At 35.5% G+C, this 24,897-nt stretch overlaps 3 protein-coding genes and 2 non-coding genes across 7 annotated transcripts; all 5 read right to left on the bottom strand.

The window, feature by feature from the left end:
- Positions 1-594: 594 nt before the first annotated feature.
- Positions 595-808, bottom strand: LOC113663044. Its single transcript, XR_003445408.1, has one exon. It is a non-coding gene; the product is annotated as a small nucleolar RNA U3 (small nucleolar RNA).
- A 932-nt stretch (positions 809-1,740) lies between these two features.
- Positions 1,741-1,954, bottom strand: LOC113663033. Its single transcript, XR_003445394.1, has one exon. It is a non-coding gene; the product is annotated as a small nucleolar RNA U3 (small nucleolar RNA).
- Positions 1,955-3,626: 1,672 nt separating this feature from the next.
- trmt10b (tRNA methyltransferase 10B) lies at positions 3,627-10,379 on the bottom strand. 2 transcript variants are annotated; one of them, XM_027178167.2, is made up of 8 exons: positions 10,037-10,379; positions 8,953-9,058; positions 8,499-8,626; positions 7,757-7,909; positions 7,308-7,386; positions 7,124-7,191; positions 6,300-6,423; positions 3,627-5,230 (listed from the first exon to the last, which is right to left on the bottom strand). In XM_027178167.2, the coding sequence occupies exons 1-8, from the start codon at positions 10,193-10,195 to the stop codon at positions 5,109-5,111; spliced, it is 939 nt and encodes a 312-aa protein (XP_027033968.1). In that variant the 5' UTR covers positions 10,196-10,379; the 3' UTR covers positions 3,627-5,108. The 2 variants fall into 2 exon arrangements, with proteins under 2 accessions (XP_027033968.1, XP_027033969.1); XM_027178168.2 differs by having other exon boundaries at positions 8,499-8,623.
- A 1,596-nt stretch (positions 10,380-11,975) lies between these two features.
- On the bottom strand, positions 11,976-14,120 carry cxcl19 (chemokine (C-X-C motif) ligand 19). The gene is made up of 3 exons (XM_027178170.2): positions 13,970-14,120; positions 13,245-13,380; positions 11,976-12,632 (listed from the first exon to the last, which is right to left on the bottom strand). Exons 1-3 carry the CDS (start codon positions 14,022-14,024, stop codon positions 12,524-12,526), a joined length of 300 nt encoding a protein of 99 aa, XP_027033971.1. The 5' UTR covers positions 14,025-14,120; the 3' UTR covers positions 11,976-12,523.
- A 5,660-nt stretch (positions 14,121-19,780) lies between these two features.
- On the bottom strand, positions 19,781-21,013 carry cxcl8b.3 (chemokine (C-X-C motif) ligand 8b, duplicate 3). 2 transcript variants are annotated; one of them, XM_027178260.2, is made up of 4 exons: positions 20,853-21,013; positions 20,510-20,633; positions 20,249-20,326; positions 19,781-20,025 (listed from the first exon to the last, which is right to left on the bottom strand). In XM_027178260.2, the coding sequence occupies exons 1-4, from the start codon at positions 20,911-20,913 to the stop codon at positions 20,010-20,012; spliced, it is 279 nt and encodes a 92-aa protein (XP_027034061.1). In that variant the 5' UTR covers positions 20,914-21,013; the 3' UTR covers positions 19,781-20,009. The 2 variants fall into 2 exon arrangements, with proteins under 2 accessions (XP_027034061.1, XP_027034062.1); XM_027178261.2 differs by having other exon boundaries at positions 19,781-20,022.
- Between the last annotated feature and the right edge of the window lie 3,884 nt (positions 21,014-24,897).

Here is a 24,897-nt window from a genome sequence, read left to right as displayed (position 1 = left end):
GTGACACACAAAATAAATAAATAAATAAATAAATAAATAAATAAATAAATAAATAAATAAATAAATTCTGTTTTTCAGTTTACAAAAATACACCATTGACCTTGATGGCATTGTCTTCATCTCATGTCATAAAAAACATAACGTTTCTGAATGACTTAAGCTGATGCAAGTCCCATTAGTCTCGAACGCTGTTCCATTTATTTGTCGTGTTTCATAAAAAACAGAGGACATTCATCAATGATGTAAAGCTCATGAGAAACTGCATTAAGTTGAAACTCCATTCCTACTCAGTAGAGTACTTTTCACCACATCAGACTCTAGACATAGATTCCGATAAATTCTAATGGAATTCATTTTCTGAAAGTACAGCTTCGGCCTTTCAAATAATTGTAAAATTCAACTAAGAAATGTCATCGAAGGTAGAATAGTATATTTCATCATTAAATTGTGAAATGATTCAAATGAATTTTTAAACTCCTGAAAAACATTTCCCAAAAAAGAGCTGCATCAAAATTCTGAAACAATGAGAACAACTAATAACACATTAAATAGCAATAAAGCTTTAAATCTCTTTTTTTTAACAGCAATACACTAATCACTCTGATCATGTACTCTTCCTCTCACGATCCAAAAGAATCAGAGAACGTTCATCAATGACTCAAGCCTGTGAATAATCACAGTAGCTTAAATCCGATTCACGCTCAGAAGAATACATCAAAGCTCTTCATCGTGATTAGGGAGACGTAACACTTTCAAATCACAATTCCTAGTCAGATACTATAGAAATGATCCCTGAAAGTATAGTCTTAACCTTTGACCTCCACAAACAGTCGAGCACTTTGATTGACACGCAGATATTGAGGATGGTGGATCTTTGATTTTTTTTTTTTTTTACATAGAGAATTTTGAAGTGATGAATAACTTGGTCTATTTAAATGACAGCAAAAATACTTTCAATTTAAACACACAAAAGACCATAAAAACAAACTCACAAGATAAAGAAAATGAAAAAAAAAAGTATTTAAACACACAAAATTCCTTAAAAGTCCTGCTCTAAATAATTTTTAATACTTACCGTTAATTTTATGCAGATGTAGACAATTTTTAAAAAAATATTTTCATGAAATTTCCTTTCATGACAAAACTAGAGCAGTGACACACAAAATAAATAAATAAATAAATAAATAAATAAATAAATAAATAAATAACAATTCTGTTTTTCAGTTTACAAAAATACACCATTGACCTTGATGGCATTGTCTTCATCTCATGTCATAAAAAACATAACGTTTCTGAATGACTTAAGCTGATGCAAGTCCCATTAGTCTCGAACGCTGTTCCATTTATTTGTCGTGTTTCATAAAAAACAGAGGACATTCATCAATGATGTAAAGCTCATGAGAAACTGCATTAAGTTGAAACTCCATTCCTACTCAGTAGAGTACTTTTCACCACATCAGACTCTAGACATAGATTCCGATAAATTCTAATGGAATTCATTTTCTGAAAGTACAGCTTCGGCCTTTCAAATAATTGTAAAATTCAACTAAGAAATGTCATCGAAGGTAGAATAGTATATTTCATCATTAAATTGTGAATTGATTCAAATGAATTTTTAAACTCCTGAAAAACATTTCCCAAAAAAGAGCTGCATCAAAATTCTGAAACAATGAGAACAACTAATAACACATTAAATAGCAATAAAGCTTTAAATCTCTTTTTTTTAACAGCAATACACTAATCACTCTGATCATGTACTCTTCCTCTCACGATCCAAAAGAATCAGAGAACGTTCATCAATGACTCAAGCCTGTGAATAATCACAGTAGCTTAAATCCGATTCACGCTCAGAAGAATACATCAAAGCTCTTCATCGTGATTAGGGAGACGTAACACTTTCAAATCACAATTCCTAGTCAGATACTATAGAAATGATCCCTGAAAGTATAGTCTTAACCTTTCAGCAGCACAGACTGTCAAGCACATCAAATCCCACAACTGTCCTGAAGATGGTAGAATTATCATGTTACACAATATATATATCAAAATAAGCAGTTTCTCGCAGACACTTAGGCGTCCATAACACCAACTGTGTCTTAAATCGATTTAAAGCATAAATGCGATTTTTGTTAAAATATCAATCAAATCCCAGCATGCTTTGCGTGATTTACATTTTTCATTGGTGAAGACCGATCACGTGGTACAGACAACTTTAAAAAATCTATTTTATTTTGCTATAGGTGGCATCACGCAACAAACATACATCTTTTCAAACATTTAGTATATTGATAAATATATGGAATAACTTTCTTGTACAAAAGATTTAAACACTTCAGATGAGTTAACGGAATTGAAACGGATGTACGTCTGTTAAATTATACCGCCGGAAACTAATGCTCTATTTTATGTTCCGGTGTTTCCCTTACAGATTTTAATGATAACAGATTAGTGGTATTGAGCAATTTAAAATGAATACAATCGAGTTGTTTATTACACATTCTAGTTAGTCAGATAAACAGACAGATCAATGTTGCTAGACCCTGAGAAAGTGAGACGGCTAATTGCTATTATTATTATTATTATTATTATTATTATTATTATTATTATTATTGCTACTATAGTTATAATAATAATAATAATAATAATAATAATAATAATAATAATAATAATAATAATAATAATAACTATAGTAGCAGCAATAATAATAATAATAATAATAATAATAATAATAATAATAATAATAATAATAATAATAATTACAGTTATTATTATAATTATTAATTATAATTATAGTACACAGTAGATTGAAGTTTCTGTTAACTGTGCAGTGGTTGGACAATACTGAAGATTCATTTTAATCATGTTGTGTGATATTCTGTAATATCAATCATCTCCCTATATAAGTTTTTCCTAAATCAAAAATAAAATACTTTACATTGTACCAACACTTTGGAAAACCAAGTAAGCTGAAAAGACTAATTCTAATTTTAAAACTAATTTTAAATATTCAGTAATTCTTAAGGTATCTGAAATGTGGTCAAGAAATGACATTTAAGAAAAAGGGCTACATTGAGTTTATTTTAGATAGCTATAAACACATAATGGCCATAGAAAGTAAAAATGTAATGATAAATTAAATTATCTGATAAGTCTGCTGTAGATGTGATAAGTGCAATAAATGCATGTACAGTCTTACCTTAATTGTAGGCTAGATAATTAAGCAGATGACACTGTGAGGACACAGATCTGGATGGAAAACTGCTGTCTCTTTATCTCTGTGCTATAAATTTGGGTGCACTTTAATTTAGTATTCATTAATTTGCTTTTGATTTGAACGTCAAGTCAAGAATCTTTTATTGTCATTTCAACCATATATAGCTGTTGCAGTACATAGAGAAATGAGACAACTTTTCTACAGGACCAGGGTGCTACTTAAAACAAAGACAGGGATAAGGACTTAGAAAGTCTAGATATATAAAGTGCATCTGTGCAACCAGGTGCAAACATTGCAGGGCAAGACAAACAAGACAGACAAGACAGTGCAGGACAAAACAAAAAGACAGACAAGACAGTGTAGGACAAAAGACAATGCAAACAAAAAATACAAAGTATAAATAAAAAAATACATTAATATATGCCTGTGTAACCTTTTGCTGCTTCACTGTGAGTCTGATAGGATAATTAATGCTAGGGAGTAATTCAGAGACCTCATAGCACATGGTTCCTTTAGCAAAAACTCTCGCAAGAAAATCTCGCTCATTTAACCCATTATCAATAAACAAAGACGCTAAAAGAAAAATAATAAGAGTTATATATACATACCATGGTGTTTTAAGCTGTACCAGTCATTGAATAACGAATAAGATATATTAATATGCGTTATACGTAACAGCGACTGAATTCTCAAGTCTGATAAGTTTGTTGAATTCTCAAGTCTGCTAGGTTTGTTGGTTAAACAGATGAGATGTTAACAATTCCGCATACAGGCGCTAGATGGCGCTGCTAGCTGCAGGATCCCTGAAAACAATCCATGGATGAAACTATATATTGATATGGTATCATATTGATGACGTTTTTTTTTTTTTTGTTTGTTGGTTTTTTTCAGTGATTTCCCTCTCAACATTCTGTAATTGGGGCTTTCAGGGCTGCTATATTTTTCCAGCTTAAGTAAAAATGACTACGAATAAAATTCAGGCCACATGTTTTAAGAGTGTCAAGCCATTTGCTTTCAGGAAATCCCAATTTATACAGAAAAATAAAATCTCTAGATATTATTTATCCTCATTTCACCCAGTTCCACTGTGCCTTCCATTCAAGAAGTTTATTGATCTAAACATTTATCAAATAAATTACTGTTTGTGAAAAGTCATAAATTGGATATATGTTATTTTTAACATACACTTATATAACTCAAAAAAGTGATGCTTTGTAATCTTGGTCAAATCTAAAAAAATAACTAAATCTTAATGAAGATTCATTTTATTCAGTTAATTTCTCCTTGCTCCTTGTTGTAATACAAAATAACTAGGAAGCAACTGCTGAGTCACGCAGTTATATAAGTGCGCCACCTAGTGGTCATGAATAGGAACAGCAATTTGTTAACTGACTACATAGAAATAAATATGATTAAAAAAAAATCAGTGCAAGAAAAAATAATCAACATATTGATATGGAAAATATATTTACCATGAAATCAACAGTTGAATAAAATAAACCCTATGAATTAAATAATGATTAAAAAAAATTGATGACATTCTGGAGAGTTGCTGCAGTTCTACTTACAAACTAACAGGTTTAATGAGTAATTGGCTAGGTTTATTCCATCACCCACACTAAACTAAATGATGTTTAAAGCACTAAATGTTTAAAGCAGTAATATGAAAACTGAACAAAGACATGCTTAGTGACAACAGTAGTGTTCACAGAAGAACTGTGTTAATATCTTAATCTGGTCAGTTCTGTAAAACTCGGTCGATTCTGAGCATTATTAATGATTTAAATTCACATTAAAGTTCAGTGCAGAATCATTTCTCAATTCTCTTACAGAGGCCTGTGAGATTTTTGCCTAAACTGTCCTCCTGAGGGTGTCGTGTTATACAAATTATTGGTCAGCATGTTAAATCTGCCTCTGCTTCTGAAGACACAACATATCCTTTTCCTGTGGGAACTCCAGCACTGAGGGCTTTGCTCCAGCTTCCAGTATCACGAAAAGTCAGCAGGATTTCGAATACTGTAAAAGACAACAAATGTTTAAAAATGAAAAGACATTCATTATGACTCATTGCAAATAGTTACACAGCTATAACGGACATCACACATCTCCATTTAGTTTTCAAAGCTGATCCAATTTAGATTGAGTTTTACAACACATCATGTTTAACCCAGTAGTGTGTTTAATAAAGAATAATGAGTTATTCATTAAAATAGGTTCCAGGCTTCTGGAAAAAGTGTCAAGAGCTTAATGCCAATCAATCGATAAAAAGGCTTGTCTTACAGTCCAGGCTTCAAATTTAAAAGAAAGATTTATTTTTACCTTTTTTTGTGTGTTTTAGAAGATAAAGATATTGTACAATGTGTTAATAAGCTGTTAACAAGGCCATGTAATCTGTCATATAACCAGGTGTATAAGCAATCTGTTATTGGCCCAATTAATACATAAACAAACAAACAAATAAAACAAATCACTGGTTGTCAGAAAATAAGAGTAGGGGCAATCTGCTAGGAATTAATTTTTGTAGTGAACAACAATTCCAGTGAGCCTGTAAAATCTAAATCTACATAAAACTGTCAGATATTAAGCAGGAACAGGGGGTGGCTTAGTGGGTAGCACGTTCGCCTCACACCTCCAGGGTCGGGGTTCGATTCCCGCCTCGATTCCTTGTGTGTGCGGAGTTTGCATGTTCTCCCCGTGCCTCGGGGGTTTCCTCCCCCGGTCCAAAGACATGCATGGTAGGTTGATTGGCATGTCTGGAAAATTGTCCGTAGTGTGTGATTGTGTGAGTGAATGAGAGTGTGTGTGTGCCCTGAGATGGGTTGGCACTCCGTCCAGGGTGTATCCTGCCTTGATGCCCGATGACGCCTGGGATAGGCACAGGCTCCCCGTGACCCGAGGTAGTTTGGATAAGCGGTAGAAAATGAGTGAGAGTGAGATGAGCTTAACCCTATCTCATTAAACAAAAAATGAATTCATCCATCAGATTGATAGCAAGGTAAGTCCTGACACCATGTTTTAAGAGAAAAAAATGCATGTCTTATAGAGTTTGGTAGCATTAATAGTGAGGGGATTGAGGGCAGCTCACCTTGGTTGATGGCTAGGATTTTTGAGTGAAAGTTCTTGGGGTTTGGTCTTTTCACCATGTACTCATCAATGGGCAACCTTGCGATCTGCACCCTGAGCTCTTTTGCCCTAGTGTAGCTCCGTTTCTGTTAAGACACCCGACAGTCAGTAACCAAAACCAAAGTATTACAGGTACATAGTAGAAAGTCTCTAGAAAGAATAATACAGAAATATCCTGTAAATGTACCATCAAAATATTGGTCACAGTTTCAAAAAAGTTAATCTGCAGGTTACATCTACAGGCTTTCACACGAAAACCCTCCCCAAGTACCTGCTGTCTGTCATTTTTATACCATCTTGTGTGAGTTAGGTCATCAAAATTCATGATTAACTACTTTCGTCTTGCAAAAGTCAACTACAGGTGATATGTTTTCAAAGTAGATAAATTCCTGCACTATGGAATTATTTGCAGTGCAAACATCCTTTAAATGTTTCTTTTTTCAATATGCATATTTTTTAAGACAAGCTTCTAAAGCACATTGAACTCAAAGAAAACACTAGTATAAACTGCAAAACACTTTCAACCGTGAATGATTTAAAGCGTTTGTTTTTGCTGCAATCGGTCCATAAGCAAGACATCAAGCCTAAGAGCAACAGCAGCTGATGACCAGCATGATCTGGGCAACTTTTATCTATCTGTTATTTCTATATCTTATAAATCATCACATATTTCACTTATGTAAACACAAAATATCAGCATTGCCAATTAGTGAAATGTAAAACAGCTGACATTACTAAATAAAGCCTGAGTCTGCTGAGCGTACTGAATTACAATATGACACCAACCTTTTGAATGCTTTCATCGACCAAGCCTCCAAGAATAAAGACCTTATCTCCATTTACTTCCTCTAAAGCTGAAACGAACATGTCATATAACTGCTTTCATGTTTGTTGTGTCAGGCAAATATATTGGAAGTAAATCAATAATTTAACAAAACTGAATGAAATCTATAATAAGCATATCACAAACCTTCACTCGCATCTGGAGTTAAATAAATGATGTCCTCAGTAGGAAAAAGATCTATCCAGCTCTCCTCAGTGACATCAATCTGCTCAATGCAAAGTGTCATTAAGTCAAACATTATGTTTTCAGACTTCACAACATGGACAACAAAATCACATTTCAGTTGCACGATAATAAGATGTCATTCGAGGTATTAAAATATTTAAACAGTTAACAACCTGACCTGTGTTAATTTAAAACAAATCTGAAATTTAATTTGTAAATCACAAATTTTCCACAAATGAATACAACTCACACATAAATAAAAATTAATAATAAATATAAATAATCTGTGGCCTGTTAGAGAGCATTATTTCAGGTTTGTCAGTAATAAAATGGCCAACAGTATGATTAACAATCTATATATCTTGTATTCTGAACAGTTTTTCTTCACATCCCATCAATTCAGTACTTACCAAGTAGTTCAGGAAGCCTTCATTCATTCTGATGCACTCTTTATAAAGCAGACTGTCTTCTTTCATGTCTGTGAGGAAGATGTGAAATGGCTGCGTGGCTTTCTTATTGGACCCATAGAGGCGTCTGATTTGACCGGCGAGACGACTGATTTCCTTGGAGCAAAAAAAAGAAGATTACAAATAAATAAAAAGAATAAAGCAGACACATTATGCTCAAATAAGTTTCCATTCTTTGTAAATCCGTCATTTGAGGAATTTTATTAAGTGCACTTTTACTGTGTATGGAAAGATTATGTCTAATGTTTCCATTCTATAAATATACCGACGTAAATATAAATAAAATGCCCCAAAGGCCCTTTAGGACAAAACTGGGGCACTGTCTGAGTTTAAAATAAATAATAATAAAACATAAATGTACTTCACTAGCTTCTATATGTTTCTCGCACAGGTCTAGCCTCCATGTGAGTTACGGGCATGTTCTCTACTATTGATAGATATTTCAGCATGTTGGGACAGACATGTTCTCTACAATTGATAGACTCTTTGATAGATTGCTTTTCCTATGATAATGAATCATAATTACTGACAGCCTGTGGTGATGTTACGTAACAGAAACGAGTAAGGAAATCTTATCCTGTCCAAATAGCTCTTCATAAATCACTCTTAATTACTGAAGTTAGTACATGCGTATCTTTTTTCCTGTTACGTAGCATTTATTAAGACTTAACAAAGATTCTCTTACTTTGTGTGACATGCAGTCGCTCATGCTGAGATCTACACACAGTCTGGGTCCAGCGGCTCTAGCCTCCTCTAGACGCTCCCTTGTGATAGCCTTGATCACGCGTTTACTGAGCTGAGACAAAACATCTGCTAGCAAGCCAGAGCAAAAATAACATTACAAAACATATTCAGCCTTTGTGAGAAAAAATATATCACATCACAGTAAAGCAAATGGAATGAAATAAGCAGAAAATCTGAGTAAAGAAATAAAAAGAAACTGAAGCAAACGAGAGAGACATTTTTGCTGAACATGTCTGATGTTACTTTATGCCTTGGAAAAATGTTCCCATTAACTGAATATTACATATAAACACCCTATAAAATGCTAGTTCTGTAAAGGCATAGAACATCTATTCAATTAATTTTAATTGATGCTAATTATTTAATGATGACTAGTCATTAATCAGGGAAGACACCTTTATCTTGCTGGTTCTGTTTCCTTCTCTGTTTTTCCTCTTTCCTCTTGCTCTTTTTTGCCTCCAGTCTCCTCTCCCAGTTCCGCTGCTTTCGCATTACATTTTTCTGTTCAATTAACATACAAAAGATGCAAAGAACTCATACACAGTAAACCAGGCATGAATGACAAACACATCTCAACATTTTAAAGTAAGTAATAATCTTGATCATTCACTCATTATACTCTTCTTACACCATGACAATATGTGCAATATGTTTTCAACAGGACAATCATAGTTTTTTCCACAGTTTGTGAATACAGAAGAAACCACTACAATGTTGTCATCTCCATGTGAATGTGCAGATTTTTTTTTAACAGAAAGCAAAACCAGAAATAATGTCTTAGGGCTGCCGAATTATATCCTTAATGCATGATGGCAGATGTTATGAGCAAATGAATGTGATTAAAAAAATATAATAGACATGGTGGTCAGAATATACCCTGACCCATGGTCACTGTAGCTTGTGTCCAACCACCTACCCATCCACAAACACACTGACTAACTGCTGTCTGAAAAGGGGGGGGATCAGTTCAGTTCATCAACACACTGTTTATACCACACATTAATGCAGGGCTCTCAAGTTTTGAAGACAGGCAAGCGTGACATCAAATACAAAGTATTTGTTTAATTTCCATTTATTAATTGTGTGTGTGTGTGAGTGAGTGAGAGTGAGATATTATGACTGGTGTTGTTTATTGTAAGTGTTTGTTGCCTTTTTGGACTCCTTTATCATACCATACCATATAAAACAGTTTGGCTCAAGCCCAGACATTTTTAGGGTCATGATTGAAGACAATGTCCCGTCCAGAGACAAGTCTCAACCTCGTGTTGAGGTTTTGTTCAAACCGTCCATCGAAAATACCCTCAATAATGAATATGGTTTTTCTTTTTTTCATTTGTCGTTGCGTTAAATCTTACCAAGATACAATATTGCTATTTTCTGATTGGCTATTGTGTAGCCTCTTTTTTTTGATTGGCTGATAAGTGTCCGTCTCTGTAATTTAAGAAAAAAAAAGTTGAAGAGTGAAAGAATTCAGCTTACAGAGTATAATGTTCCCTCTCTGTTTGACGCACTGGAGCTCAGGTCCACATCAATGCTGAGAAAGTCCATCATGCCCGCCAGAGACTCATCATTTAGATCCCTGTCTTCAAAGCTAGACTTCTGTTTCTCAATTATTTCCACATTTTTATTCATTTCCATGATGCATATTTTTAGAAAAACAGAAGCACATCAAGTTATTCAAAACTGTCATCTCTGTCCATGGAGATCAGTAAACTAGCAACTACACTGGCGACCCAGGAGCTAAGTAAGTAAAATAACCAGCTGTATTCTTCTCCTCACGTGTCGAGTCGCTTTGTCGCGCGCTGATGACGTAGACGTGAAATTATTTTCTGCCCTATTGGGTAGGTGCATTTTTGTGTTTCTGACATTTATCAGATGCCTTTATGCAGAGTGACATACGGAAATGCTCTTGATTATGTGATATTACTTCAGTCATTTTTTTTTTAGTTTATCAGAACTCATAGAAATATGTGCAAAAGCCTTTCTTTTCTACTTTATATATTTTTTTATTTCAAAAAGACAACAGTAATTGATAACAGCGAAAATAATCACACTAATCACAGTGCTAGATTTTATTTTTTGCAAAGTAATGAATGATGTTGTATGATTTTGAATACAGCTATACATCTTGTGCAGCTCCCCTTCCAATATCTGTTACAATGAAATAACAAGTATTATAGAAAAGACATTACTCACTGACAGTGTTGTAATGTAACGGAGTAAAAATTCTTCGTTACTGTACTTAAGTAGAAATTTCACGTATCTGTACTTTACTTCGCTATTTAAATTTATGTCAACTTTCACTTTTACTCCACTACATTTCCTAGATAAAATGTATACTTTTACTCCGTTATATTTCCACTAAGCATCTTCGTTACTCGTTCCTACAAAATAAAATCAGAAGAAATCTGTGTGACTGCATTAACGCAACAACCAATAAAAAAAAAATCATTACAGAGGGTATTTTTGATGGTCGTTTTGAACAAAACCTCAACACGAAACAGCTTGTCTCTGGACAGGACATTGTCCTCAATCATGTCTCTAAAAATGTTCTTCTGCCGAACTGTTTTAAATGGGAGCAACATTACAAATGATAAATTAGTCCAAAAAGACAACAAACATTTACAATAAACAACACCAGTCATAATCTCTCTCTCTCTCTCTCTCTCTCTCTCTCTCTCTCTCTCTCTCTCTCTCTCTCTCTCTCTCTCTCTCTCACACACACACACACACACACACACACACACACACACACACACACACACACACACAAATTAATAAATGGAAATTAAACAAATACTTTGAATTTGGTTAAATTGTGGTCAGTGAACCTTACCAAACACAACTTATGTTTGTTTTAACCCCCATTATCTATCTATCTATCTATCTATCTATCTATCTATCTATCTATCTATCTATCTATCTATCTATCTATCTATCTATCTATCTATCTATTTTTGGGGTTGGGGGGCTTAATGTAATGTATGCCTTTTTATTATTGCTTTAGCATGTCAGGAAGGTGGTTGAAAATTCAGAAGTTAAGTTTCTGTTCTGGTAACCACAATTCTTGAAATCATGTCCTAATTGCATAGAGCTATCTTTGGACCCTAGAAAAAGACCCTTAATTGTCAATCATAATCCTTTATGGTGCATTGTGTTCTGCCTTTTATGGACGTTTCTTAGAAAACAAGTGGTTACATTCTTGGAATAAATATCCAGTAGTATCTCCTTGCAATGCTTCAAACTCTGCTCACAATGAGGGGAAATATTTGGGCAGTGGTACCTCAATGATTAAGACTGAGTTCTGACTGGACCACTTGTCCTACCCAGGGTATGTAGAGCACTGTTCAGGTGATATTTCAATCACATTAATGGCTCTTATTATTTTTATTTTCCATATAATCAAAAAGCAGTCAAATTTCTAATTTAATTATATTTATTTTTGTGCACAATAGATTCAATGAATATGAAATGAGGATTGCAAAAGAGAATGTGATTATGACAATACAGTCGTTTGAATATTCACATTTTAGTTGAAAACTTGTATTTTCGTATAGCAGGTTACTCATTGGTAAAGGTTACAGACATTTAAATGTTTGTTTCTATGTTTAACTTAGTGACTAGGTTCTGTACATAAATAATAAAATAATCAGTTATTTTAATCAGCTAGTTTGATTAAAACAACTATAATCCGATGTGTTATTAATAACAAGCATAGTGAAAACTGGAGGTAGATGTGTGGTGTGAAGAGATTATAAGAACACATACTAATTGCAAGCCCATCATTTTTGACATTCTTAGAAATAAATACTGCATTAAGTTAATAATTTAAGTTGCTGATGAAATCATAGTCTAGTAGTAACAGACCAGAGAATATATATTTTCACAGATTGATCTGGATATATGCATACATTGATATATACATATTATCTCCCATTGATGAACATCTTCATTTTTTGCTGTTCTTTATGCAGTCTTTATCACTCTCTCTTTCTTCTCAATGAAGCGGATAAGTTTCTTAACCCACATAGTCTGAGGATTCAGGCAAATCTTTTCTCCACTCACCAAGCCAGCACTAATAAAACAAAACAAAACAAAACAAAAAACAAAGATTAACATTAACCTAATATTGTTTTTAGTTGAGATTTAAAATGACTATTAATCTAATAGTTGACCTTCCCCTAGTGGACAGCCAAGATATTGCAGCAGTTCTTTACAGGGGTTTTAAGGCCTTGCTGTTTAATTAAGAGTTCTTAGCTTCTAATAAGAAAACCCTCTGTTGTAAAGTATGAGTATGAAAGTATTTTCTGTACCTCAGATGGTGAATTTAATAAACATATAAGAACACAAAATTAATCCAAATCACTGCATAAAGTATGAGCATTAGATGAATAAAAGTGGTAATAACAATTAAACTATGACATATTGTGGTAATTTCATTTAGTCAGAAAATATGTTTTACAGCTGTAAAGGATACCTTTCAGCTCATATTATCTAATTTAAATGAAATAATATTGTTCTTTAAAAGTTTTGTACTGCATGTGCCCAAAATGAGCTGTTGTTCAGAGGGGAATGTGCCAGAAATTGCAAAAGTTACTCACTATATTGTCTTTTTTCTCACACGTCTGTCTCCTCATCCTAAATTCTTATTGATTTCTACTATAAATTTTCATCATAGTACACTTACATGACCTCTGTATTCTTGCAGTGAGAGCCTCTAGGAAAGATTTCGACACTGCGCAGGTTGTGTTGTGGGATCACCCTGGACTCCAGCTTCAAACACATGCAGTGACTGTTGTAGCCTTTTCCAAACGGTTGGATAGCTGAATAAACACAAATTATTCCATTATAATTCAGATATCATTATATGTTCATTGGAATACAGTATGTTAAAGCAGAAGAGCTGAAGTAAACACTTTATTAGCTGACACATAAGCCAGACTGTGAGATTTCCAGAAATCTGAAATGTGGCAACTAATGCTGACAGCAGTACACAGTAATGTTTGTATAAAACTAAATAATTCAGTCCAAATGTCACAATGATTGGGTAATGTCTTTTATTGTTGATTTCACCAAAAAAAAGCAGATGTGAGCATAATATTGAGCAATAATTTTGCTGAGTGCGAATTTAGAGTTAGTTCATGAGGATGTCCTATTTCCACCCAACAGACACATAAATAAATGTATTTTCATATTCAAATATTGAATTCATGTTTGTAGTTTTGAAAAATTAATTTTATTGGTTTTAAATTATTTAAATTTAGATCAAATGGTCAGTTCTGTCAAAAAGAATTATGAGCAATGATAGTGGGTGAAAAGAATTCTATTTTAAAATCATTCTAAAATTATTGCACCAAATTCAGGCCATACAGATATTGTCTATGCGTTAAAAAAAGAATGTCAGTTACTTACCACTTGTGAGGAAAATGCAGACTGCCATTAAAGTCAAAAGGAGGAAAAATCTCATGGTGAAGTCTTGGGTTGTCTTCAGTGAATAAACACTTTAAACAAATAATGCTGTCTGTCCCAACACTCTGAGTTATATCTTATATAAAAAACAATCATGTGATCATTACAACAGTGATTTTGGAGTACTTCCCTTTACATACATGTGCGTGTAGCTCATGTGTAAACAGGTCTGTGGTTTCATTTTGGACATTCACATGTTCATCAGCTGCAGGCCTCATGCCTGTATATCCCGTGCTGTGTGTCTGTGAGTTCAAAAAGTACCTCAGCATTTCAGCTGCACATACTGTACACTCCTGATCAGTGTAAAGCACTGTCCAAGAATTACCTTTGAAACCTACTTTTGCAAATAAAGTATTTGCAGGTTCATGCTCCTACACTTTTAATGTTTCATAGTAACCCTGTGGCCAGCAGTACTGGGCAGTAGTACTGTCTACATCTGCTTAACACCATAATATAAATGCAGAGGGCAAAATATGATTTTTTGTGTGTGTGTGTGTGTGTGTGTGTGTGTGTGTGTGTGTGTGTGTGTGTGTGTGTGTGTGTGTGTGTGTGTGTGTGTGTGTGTGTGTGTGTGTGTGTGTGTGTGTGTGTGTGTGTGTGTGTGTGTGTGTGTGTGTGTGTGTGTGTGTGTGTGTGTGTGTGTGTGTGTGTGTGTGTGTGTGTGTGTGTGTGTGTGTGTGTAGAGCTCGTTTTTGGGTGATCAGATGGCATCTGGTAGGCAAAATAGACATAAGTGTAAAATGTTCAAAATGTAAGTGATCATCATTGTAGAATTTTTTACTTTATAAGCATTCAAGTCAATTTGACCTTGAAAAAACAGGTTTTATTATTTACTGAAATTATAAATGGTCAAAATGGTTTCAAAACAATCTCCTGGCTTTCAAAGAGACAATGCCAAGAGATAGATTCATTTCAATTATTCAATAACTTCTAACAGACAGATTTGCTGCAGTCTCCGACATCTGGACATGCTTCAACAAAACTGTGCTGAGAGTATCACTCCAGGAAAACACATGACCATATATGAACAACTGTTCCCTACCATGGTTTGTTGTCCATTCACACAGTATATCGCAACCAAGCCAGACAAATTTGGGATCAAGTTCTGGATGGCCATGGATTTGGAGACCAAATATGTCTGCAATGCATCTCCTTACTTGGGAAAGTACCCCAGTCGCCCAGGGTCCAGCTTGCGCAGTGAAGCACAAGCGATTTGCTACTGCACTGGGCATTCCAATGTCCTCCTCTACCCACACAGTGCCGTCTTTTGTCGTCTGGCTCAGACAGGGCTTCCCAGTACCACGGTGCATCTTCTGTGGAGGCATGTTGGGTTCTTATTTCGTCTCAAAATTCACTTTGATGGCCAATGAAAATGAAATGACATCATTTTATTCTGTATGTGTAAGAACATGTCAAAAGCCATGGACCATAACTTCACTCAGCTTATGACATTTGTCTACAAACATACGTTGGAGACTGAAGTGTTAGCAAGTTTTCATTTTATTTATGTATTAGCAACTTTTCATTCTTTCCCAAGTAAGATATGTCTCATACACACTCCTCTTCATGTCTCATACACACTCTTACTGTTTGAAACACACTCCTCATGTCTCATACACACTCCTCTGCTAGGCAAAGGCATATCAAAAGTGTATCAAAAGGCATAATGAAATGCAATGCCCAATTTGTGTTTGTGTGTGTGTGTGTGTGTGTGTGTGTGTGTGTTAGAAAAAAACAATTCATTATAGAGGGTATTTTTGATGGTCGTTTTGAACAAAACCTCAACACGAAACAGCTTGTCTCTGGACGGGACATTGTCCTCAATCATGTCTCTAAAAATGTTCTTGTGCCAAACTGTTTTAAATGGGAGCAACATTACAAATGATAAATTAGTCCAAAGACAACAAACATTTACAATAAACAACACCAGTCATAATCTCTCTCTCTCTCTCTCTCTCTCTCTCTCTCTCTCTCTCTCTCTCTCTCACACACACACATTACATTTACAGCAGACACTCTTATCCAGAGTGACTTACATTTTCTTATTTCAGTTTATACACCTGAGCAATTGAGGATTAAGGGCCTTGCTCAGGGGCCCTGCAGTGCCAACTTGGCGGACTTGGGATTCGAACCAATGACCTTCCGATCAGTAGTCAAACACCTTAACCACTGAGCTCACACACACACACACACACACACACACACACACACACACACACACACACACACACACACACACACACACACACACACACACACACACACACACACACACACACACACACACACACACACACACACACACACACACACACACAAATAAATGGAAATTAAACAAATACTTTGTATTTGGTTAAATTGTGGTCAGTGAACCTTACCAAACACAACTTTTGTTTGTCTTAACCCCCATTATTTATTTATCTATCTATCTATCTATCTATCTATCTATCTATCTATCTATCTATCTATCTATCTTTTCAGCACATACTGTACACTCCTGATCAGTGCTGGAAATTTGCCACAATGCCCATGTACAGTACTGTACAAGAATTACTTTTGTAACCTACTTTTGCAAATAAAGTATTTGCAGGTTCATGCTCCTACACTTTTAATGTTTCATTTACATCTCATTTACATTTCAGTTACATCTGCTTAACACCATAATAGAAATGCAGACAAAAATAATTTACATTTTGCATCTCTTTTACTATTTTGGCTCTGCTGTCTAGTTCAGAGAACTATGGCAGTGACTCAAAAACATCAAAGTCTGTAACTATTTATAAAATCATCGGAGCTATGAACTGTCTAATTCTTTCATACTCTTTATAATGAACAGGAATGTTTGGCTGTAAACTGCGGTTTGGTGCAAAGTATACTGGGAATAGTATGGATTACTTTTTATTTTAAAACTTTATTTAAAATGTAATAAGTAATTGAATAAGTACCCATGAGGCACACTGAGTAAGCTTTCATTGTCTTCTAAAAATTGAGGGCCATTATCCACACAACCAGTTTAGACAGTGCTGTGATGATAAATGGTGAGTCAAATTTGGCACCATATTTGTGATTAAACTTTTCCATTTTCAGTTTTTCCCAAGAAATGAAATCAACAGCATGTCATCCACGATAGTCCTGAAACTGAGCCTGCCAATGACTAAAACTTGAATATAATCTTTCTTGATATTATCTTGCTATGATATGCTATTTTTTACTCCAGCCATAAAAAGGCTTGTACTCTCAATACATACAGATGAAAGTATCCCAACACAAACAAATGAAACTTCAGTTTCCCTTAATGTAAGTAAGTTGTTAAACATAATTCAATTAAATTTATTTGTATTGCACTTTTTAACAATTCACATTGTCTCAAAGCAGCTAAAACTATAGCTAAAAACTATAGCAGCTACGTTACTTTATATCTATGTACAGTAGCATGCCCCCCGAACAAGGATGAGACTTACTGATGGTTTTTTGTGAACTTTAATACAAACACACATATCATCAACCAACTAACCAACGTAAGAACTTTTTCCTCTTCTGAGGGGCTGCAAATATATATATATAACGTTAGCCGTATTTGGAATATCACTATAAAAAAACTGCGCTAGCCAGACCGCGCGCCTTGTGAAAACAAAAAGGGGCGTAGCCTTAGACCGTAAATCAACTATGGAAAGCCAAAAGATTCAAAATAAACGACAATCGCATTTCCTGTCATAAAACATACTTATGGTTATTTAGAATCTATATAGACCTATTGAGCAAGCTGGAGGCAATTGTCGCAATGTAAAAATCCCTGAGATGATATGAGGAAGAAAACATACATAATATTCATATTAAACATTAGCCTTTAATTCAGCTAACTTGTAGTTTGTCACTGAATCTGTCTGAAACATCGAATTTATAAATATGACTATAGTGAAAGTATTTTAGATACTGAAGATTTTAAAATACAGATTTAAGTTTAATATTTAGACCTAGGCTAATTGGCTCAAGAAAAAAAAGTTAATAGCAATGACTATGGCACCGTGTGAACAATAATCTTTGTAACTCAAATTCCAGTAGCTTTCCCAAAATAGCTCAAATGTGGAGCCTGTTACAGCTCAATATAAATGTAAATGCCCATGGTTTTTGAATGGGATTTTCAACAAGCACATATTGGTGTGATTGTTATGTTTTGTTAATGTTTGAAAGAATCCTTATTTCTCTCTCTCTCTCTCTCTCTCTCTCTCTCTCTCTCTCTCTCTCTCTCTCTCTCTCTCTCTCTCTCTCTCTCTCTCTCTCTCTCTCTCCCTCCCTGTGTGTGTGACTCTTCAGATTTTTTCTTCTTTCAGGAACTGATATAGACAGATGGCTGCTTACTGTTGATGAGTAGATTGCATCTTGCCTCTATATTTCTGCTATCTCCTCTACTCATACTGTAGTAGATGACTTAGGATGATTTCACTGACTCTTGAATATGGGTTTTTCTTCACAGCACTCACAATTAAATTTTTCAGCTTCTATTTTCCCATTGCCAACCTGTTTCATGGTCAAACCAATATTAAACATTTAGAGTTATTCATTGTTTAAACAATCTATTTCAACAATTTAGCAGAGCACTCCTGGGCAGTAGGAAAGCCCAGTGTGTCATATGTTACAATAGCAAAAAACCAACAACAGATCTTGCCTGTCCAATTCAGTTAGATCAAACTGTACATACGGCAGATAATTTGAAATATTTTCCTCAAGGACATACAGTATACACATGGGCATATCATTCAAAATACTGTATAGATAGTAACCTTACTTCAGGACTGAACTCAGTTGTGGCTAAATTATCCAATGCACTACCACCACTGACTCATCAATTGATTGATTATATGATTGATGCAAAATATTTGATTACCCAGTCCATGCTGAATGTGTTTGTTGTTTTAAACAATATAAGTAAAGATCATATGGCATTAATAAGTGATAAGCAATGAGATGCTAGTTTATGATCCCCCATATATATATATATATATATATATATATATATATATATATATATATATATATATAGATAGATAGATAGATAGATAGATAGATAGATAGATAGATAGATAGATAGATAGATAGATAGATATACTATTCATGGTTGAAATAGCAAGTGCTTAAATGCACACTTTATGGTCAAACATATGCATACTCTTGTTCATCACACCCATATGTACTCCCTGAACTGTTGCAAAACTATCTCTCTCATGCCTGTTCCAGCGTTCCATGAAGTAAGGTACAGAAAGTCTGCACAGAGCCATGACCTCAACCTCACTGACCTCCACATGAACTGGATTGATGATGGTGTCAGGGCTTCTTGTCCAGCATCTGTGCCTGACCTCACTAAGGCTCTTGTAGCTGATTGAGCACAAATGCCACAACCAAATTAAAAATCTACATGTACAGTATAGACTTCTCAGAAGAGTGAAGGCTGTAGGGAATCAGCTCTGTATTAATATCCATGGTTTTAGAATTGTGTATTCATCAATAACACCTGGTAGTGATGATTAGGTGTCCACAAGCTTCTGGTCTGAGTTTATGATATACATTTTCTTGGTGTAAATTGAAAGAGCTTTAGACTGCTAGTCACATTTTAGATTAAGTATTATGATATATCGTAAAGATTATTGATATATATAAAGTATTGATTTACCACTGAGTGGTAATTAGAGATGTTCTTGCATTGATTACACTGCTGTATGTCCCAGTTATTAAGAGCAATAAATATGAAACTGTGAATAACAGACCGTATAAAATTTTTAAAACACTTCATTAGCAATAATAGTGAAATGCTAGTAAATTTAAATTTTTTGATTTTTTGATTTGTTGATTTTATTAAACATAGACCATTTATAAAAATACACTTAGAATAATCAATAACTTATCCAATATAAGAAGAAATACTGAGAGGTTGAGACAACTTTTTGCTTTTTTTTCCTTCATGGATCTTCATTGCAGTAGCAAGCTCTTATGCCAGGTTCCTTCTGGGAGGAAGGGAAAGATGATAATATTAATATTACTTAATAACTGACCATTTGTAACAATATAATAAGTTTATGATGTTATGACAAGCTCCTAACACTACATTTATGACAACTGGGCCAGATTCATAACAGTCTACACTAGTACCATGTGGTATTAAAATTACTAATGAGTACTATTGAAACGCTCATGTGTGAGAGTAGAACTTATAAATGTGAAACTTACCTTTTGAGTGCATCCTGAACCCGCTCATCATTAGGGTTTAGGCACCAAGTAAATAATTTTATCAGTTTCACTGTAGCACTGCAAGTAAGAGGCATGTTATTATTTTAAATCTCAGTAAGTTTAGGCCTAAATAATTGTGACCTATTAAAACTACATATATTTAATAAGCAAACAACATTTTATAATCATAAATAGATAACATTTAATTACACATAATTATTGTGACTAGACATAAATCAAAACTTTTAAATTAATGCTTACATTATTTCTGTATTTTTGCAGTGAGGACCAGGTTCAAATTTCCCCATCTTCACAATTATATGATCAGGGAATTTCATTGGTATTGTTTTTGTACACTGACATCGGGGCTGTTGGATAAAAAGTCCTGTTGGATTTAAAAGGGTGAAATATGTGATCGATGGAAATTCAGAATCATATTTCTAAAGTACACATGTTTCTAAACATGAATAAAGCCTTGTTTTATAAAATGGCTAAACTTCCATGAGAAGAACAAATATATTGAATGAATAAGCAATCAGTAAATAATAACTTTATATATATAAAATATAAATCTACAGAAAAGTATTTAACAATGTGTATTTACCTTCTGTCATTGAGAAGAGTGCACAGGCTAAAAAAGTGATAACTAGAGCTGCGAAGTTCATTATTTTTTAAAATTTAAATTAAATAAGAAATAAATTCAGGAGACAACTCCTAGCATGAGCATCAGGATTTCACAGTGAAGAAGCTGAGCTTAGGGTCCTTTTTAAAGCTCTTCTACTCTACCTCCTTAGAGAATTCAGTATTGCGTAACACACATGCTCTTCCAGCGAAATTAATTTTTTTCTTCCCAGGAAATGATGCATATTTCTTCCAAGCAGCTATTTTTTATTCTCTCTACTCTAGAATAGAAGGCAAAGATTTTTTTTTTGCTTTAATTTGATTGCACTTCTGTTTTTTTAACCATTAACTGGATATTAAAAGCTGTTAGTTCTTACACAAAACAGCTGCTAAAATGAAATCTTAAAATGGCTTTTAAATCTGAAGTGCTTTATTATCAAAAGGTCACCAAAATAAGAAGGAAGTGGAAATTGCCACACTATGGGCCTTGGATATGACTAGAAGGCCATTTTAAGCTGTAAAATAGTGCTGAAGTGCTAATAGTTAAAAAGTGCAGAAGTGGTAATCTGGTTTGTCTAAAAGGTTGATGGGAGAGAGTATGAAAGACCTCAGACAAGGTACAATATGTAGTAAAGATACAATGTACTCTGCTGGTATGCAATATAAAACACTTAAAACATTTTAGTTTTAGAAGAATATACTTAGAAGAATAATTTAAAAAAATGTATTATCCATCCATCCATCCATCCATCCATCCATCCATCCATCCATCCATCCATCCATCTTCTACCGCATATTCGGGGCCGGGTCGTGGGGGCAGCAGACTAAGCAGGGATGCCCAGACTTCCCTCTCCCCAGACACTTCCTCCAGCTCTTCCGGGGGAATACCAAGGTGTTCCCAGGCCAGCCGAGAGACATAGACCCTCCAGCATGTTCTAGGTCTTCCCTGGGGCCTCCGCCCGGTTGGACATGCCCGGAACACCTCCCCAGGGAGGCGTCTGGGAGGCATTCTAAACAGATGCCCCAGCCACCTCAGATGACTCCTCTCAATGAGGCAGGAGCTCTCTGCTCACTGTCGCTGCCCACGTGAGCGTTGAAGTCCCCCAGTAGAACGACGGAGTCCCCAGTCGGAGCACTTTCCAGCACCCCTCCCAGAGACGCCATTTCATTCACCGGGGTGAACTCCAACACTGGTGGCTGAGCTGGGGGGCTATGAGCAAGCCCACACCAGCCTGCCTCCTCTCACCACGGGCAACTCCAGAGTAGTAGAGAGTCCAGCCTCTCTTGAGGAGTTGGGTTCCAGAGCCCAAGCTGTGCGTGGAGGCGAGCCCTAGTCAGTAGTCACTATCTCTAGTCAGTATCTCTCAGCCTCCCGCACCAGCGAGGTGACATTCCATGTCCCAGAGCCAGATTACGTGTCCGGGGATTGGGTTGCCGAGGCCCCCGCCTTCGACTGCCACCCAATCCACAATGCACCGTCCCCTTATGGTTCCTCCTGCAGGTGGTGAGCCCACGGGAGATCTGCCCCACGTCACTCCTTCGGGCACCGTGTGGTAAGACCCGGCCACCAGGCGCTCGTATGCGAGCCCCAAACCTCGGGCCTGGCTCCAGGGTGGGGCCCCGGTTGCGCCATACGGACCTTGATTTCAAATTCTTCATAAGGGGCTTTTTGAACCGCTCTTTGTCTGGCCTGTCACCCAGGACCTGTTTGCCTTGGGAGACCCTACCAGGGGCAGAAATCCCCAGACAACATAGCTCCTAGGATCATTCAGGCACGCAAACCCCTCAACCACAATAAGGTGGCGGTTCAAGGAGGGGAACATTTATTATTGTTATTATTAGTGGTTAGCACGTTCGCTCACACCTCCAGGGTCGGGGTTCGATTCGAAATTAAAATTGGGGAAAGGGAGGAAAAGACTGGAAGGAAGAAATTAGAGAAAGGAAGAAAAGGAATGGCAAGCTTAAACTTCAAAATTAATCACACCCTGACTGGGAAATTGTCACCGGAAACTTAAATTAATCTTAAGACACAATACAAGGTTCATACTTAAAATACGCATCTAAATTGGTTGGTAAAGGAAATGGTTACTTGCATTGGCTTACTGCACAAGAGTCTGGATGCAACAGAGAAATCTCTGAAGGGTCAGTTAGGGTGGGGTCAGATGTTCTTCCAAGTTCTCCTGGAGATCAGAGCAGTTGTCATTCTTGGAAGTGAAGCTTGCTGGAACTTCTTTGAAGGAAGAGGGAGTCGTCTCCAAGCTGTTCCGGAAGTCTGACCATGGATTGTTGGTGTTTGTGACATTTTAAAGGTCCTGAACTCCACCCATCTTTGGGGAGATGGCCAATACTACGGCCTGAGATTTCGGAGTGAAAAACTCCCTTTGTTTCAGGTGTCTGTGGGCATGGTTTAGCTATAAAATTTTTAGATGACTTTGAAGTTTTATCCAAGGTGTATTAAGATGGTGCCTTTCATGCTCAAATAAAATACACCATTGTTTGAAAAATGAGTAACCGATAATTTTGTGGTCATTTGAATTTGAACATGAAGGGTAATGACGGTATAAAGGCAGCGGTACATTATATACACAGATCAGTAATCAAAGTGTAACTGATGTTACTACAGTGTTGTGTTCTGACACATGAATAAAATACACCCTTGTCAGGAAAGTAAGGAGTAAATAATTTTAAGTCAGGCAAGGCTTAAAGAAGAAACAATCTTAGAGTATCAGTATAATTCGGTAGATATACATACAAGTATGGCTTAATGCTGTGGGATGTGGGGCATCTTATTCACTCGTTTTATTAGTAAAAGGAATGTCCCATTGTGTTGTGTGTGTGTGTGTGTGTGTGTGTGTGTGTGTGTGTGTGTGTGTGTGTGTGTGTGTGTTCTGGTTGAGGGCCCCTATGAGTTCAATCAGAGAAACGGCATGGGGTTATCTGGTCTTTGTGTAAGCTCCAGGCATTCTGGAGCCAGTTGTGTGTGTGTGTGTGACACTGTGGAATGTAGCCCTCAATAAAATCGTAAAACTGGGTTGCTCATCGGTTGATTGAAGAGTAGATGACAAAGTTTAGGGTGCCTTGGACATGAAATCTAAATGACCTGTAGCAGATGCTACAGAGTATTATTATTTATCATTAAGTTACTCAACTGGTCCTTAAATATAACTTTGTATAAAAATATATAAACATGACTGAAAGTATATTTACATTAATTGTATTTTGGGGAACAAAAAACATACCTGAACAGCTTTTTTCATTGTATTGGGACAATAGATTTATATTTGGAGCTATGCATGATATCTTCTGTCTCAACCAGATCCCCAGTCCAGAGAAGCTTCCGCATAGCACTGTGCTGCCATCAGTACATTATATGATGGGTATGATGTTTTTGGGTGACAAGCTATCTTGGTTTTCTGTCAAACATTTCTTTTTGAATTTTACCTAAAGTTTTCTACAATGGTCAAAACAGATTGTTTTGGGATGATTGTATATAATAATATTAGAATATTATAGTAATATTTTTAGATATATTATTTGTATTCCTATTCTGATAGATGCCTTGTAGATGAAATGTCAAGAAAATCCTACAGAAACAACTAAACTTTATATTGGCTAAATGAGAAGGAACGGAAGACAACTCTGGCTTCTTGTCAAGTTATGACGAAATCCTGCAGACTTCGACATCAAATACCAGATCATGTGTCAGTGATCTCGGAATTCTTAGTGGGTGGATGCACAAGAAGTTAAAATGCCATGGAAAGTGTGTGGGAGAGAGTGTGTGAGGACACAATTGTATAAACAATGGATTTCAAATCCATTAATCACTTCAGCGGAACCAAAAGATAAGACTTTCAACATTAGCAGCTCATTGATAACAACGTATAAAATAGTGACACAGGTCTCTTAGTACAGTATCTTTCCAATGCAATATTTTTGACTAAATCACAATATTTTTAATCAGCACATAACTAGGCACAGGATTCAAATAATAATAATTAACTTTAATTAATAATCAATAAATTAATGAT

The sequence above is a fragment of the Tachysurus fulvidraco genome, chromosome 1 (genome assembly GCF_022655615.1).
Source record: "Tachysurus fulvidraco isolate hzauxx_2018 chromosome 1, HZAU_PFXX_2.0, whole genome shotgun sequence".
NCBI classification, from domain to species: Eukaryota; Metazoa; Chordata; class Actinopteri; order Siluriformes; family Bagridae; genus Tachysurus; species Tachysurus fulvidraco.
Note: the sequence above shows the minus strand (reverse complement) of the source record. Positions and strands in the feature narration are given on the sequence as shown.

What these genes read in the sequence shown, in the direction of transcription:
- trmt10b (XM_027178167.2), bottom strand. Translation starts at nt 10,195, where the DNA reads ATGGAAATGAATAAAAATGTGGAAATAATTGAGAAACAGAAGTCTAGC. An exon ending in AACTCCAGATGCGAGTGAAG is followed by an intron (nt 7,192 to 7,307) that starts GTTTGTGATATG and finishes TGTTCGTTTCAG; the next exon opens with CTTTAGAGGAAGTAAATGGA. An exon ending in TCGATGAAAGCATTCAAAAG is followed by an intron (nt 6,424 to 7,123) that starts GTTGGTGTCATA and finishes GTGTCTTAACAG; the next exon opens with AAACGGAGCTACACTAGGGC.
- cxcl8b.3 (XM_027178260.2), bottom strand. Translation starts at nt 20,913, where the DNA reads ATGAACTTCGCAGCTCTAGTTATCACTTTTTTAGCCTGTGCACTCTTC. An exon ending in ACTCTTCTCAATGACAGAAG is followed by an intron (nt 20,634 to 20,852) that starts GTAAATACACAT and finishes TAAATCCAACAG; the next exon opens with GACTTTTTATCCAACAGCCC. An exon ending in TGCAAAAATACAGAAATAAT is followed by an intron (nt 20,327 to 20,509) that starts GTAAGCATTAAT and finishes TCTTACTTGCAG; the next exon opens with TGCTACAGTGAAACTGATAA.
- cxcl19 (XM_027178170.2), bottom strand. Translation starts at nt 14,024, where the DNA reads ATGAGATTTTTCCTCCTTTTGACTTTAATGGCAGTCTGCATTTTCCTC. An exon ending in CTGCATTTTCCTCACAAGTG is followed by an intron (nt 13,381 to 13,969) that starts GTAAGTAACTGA and finishes GTGTTTATTCAG; the next exon opens with CTATCCAACCGTTTGGAAAA. An exon ending in TGCAAGAATACAGAGGTCAT is followed by an intron (nt 12,633 to 13,244) that starts GTAAGTGTACTA and finishes TTGTTTTATTAG; the next exon opens with TGCTGGCTTGGTGAGTGGAG.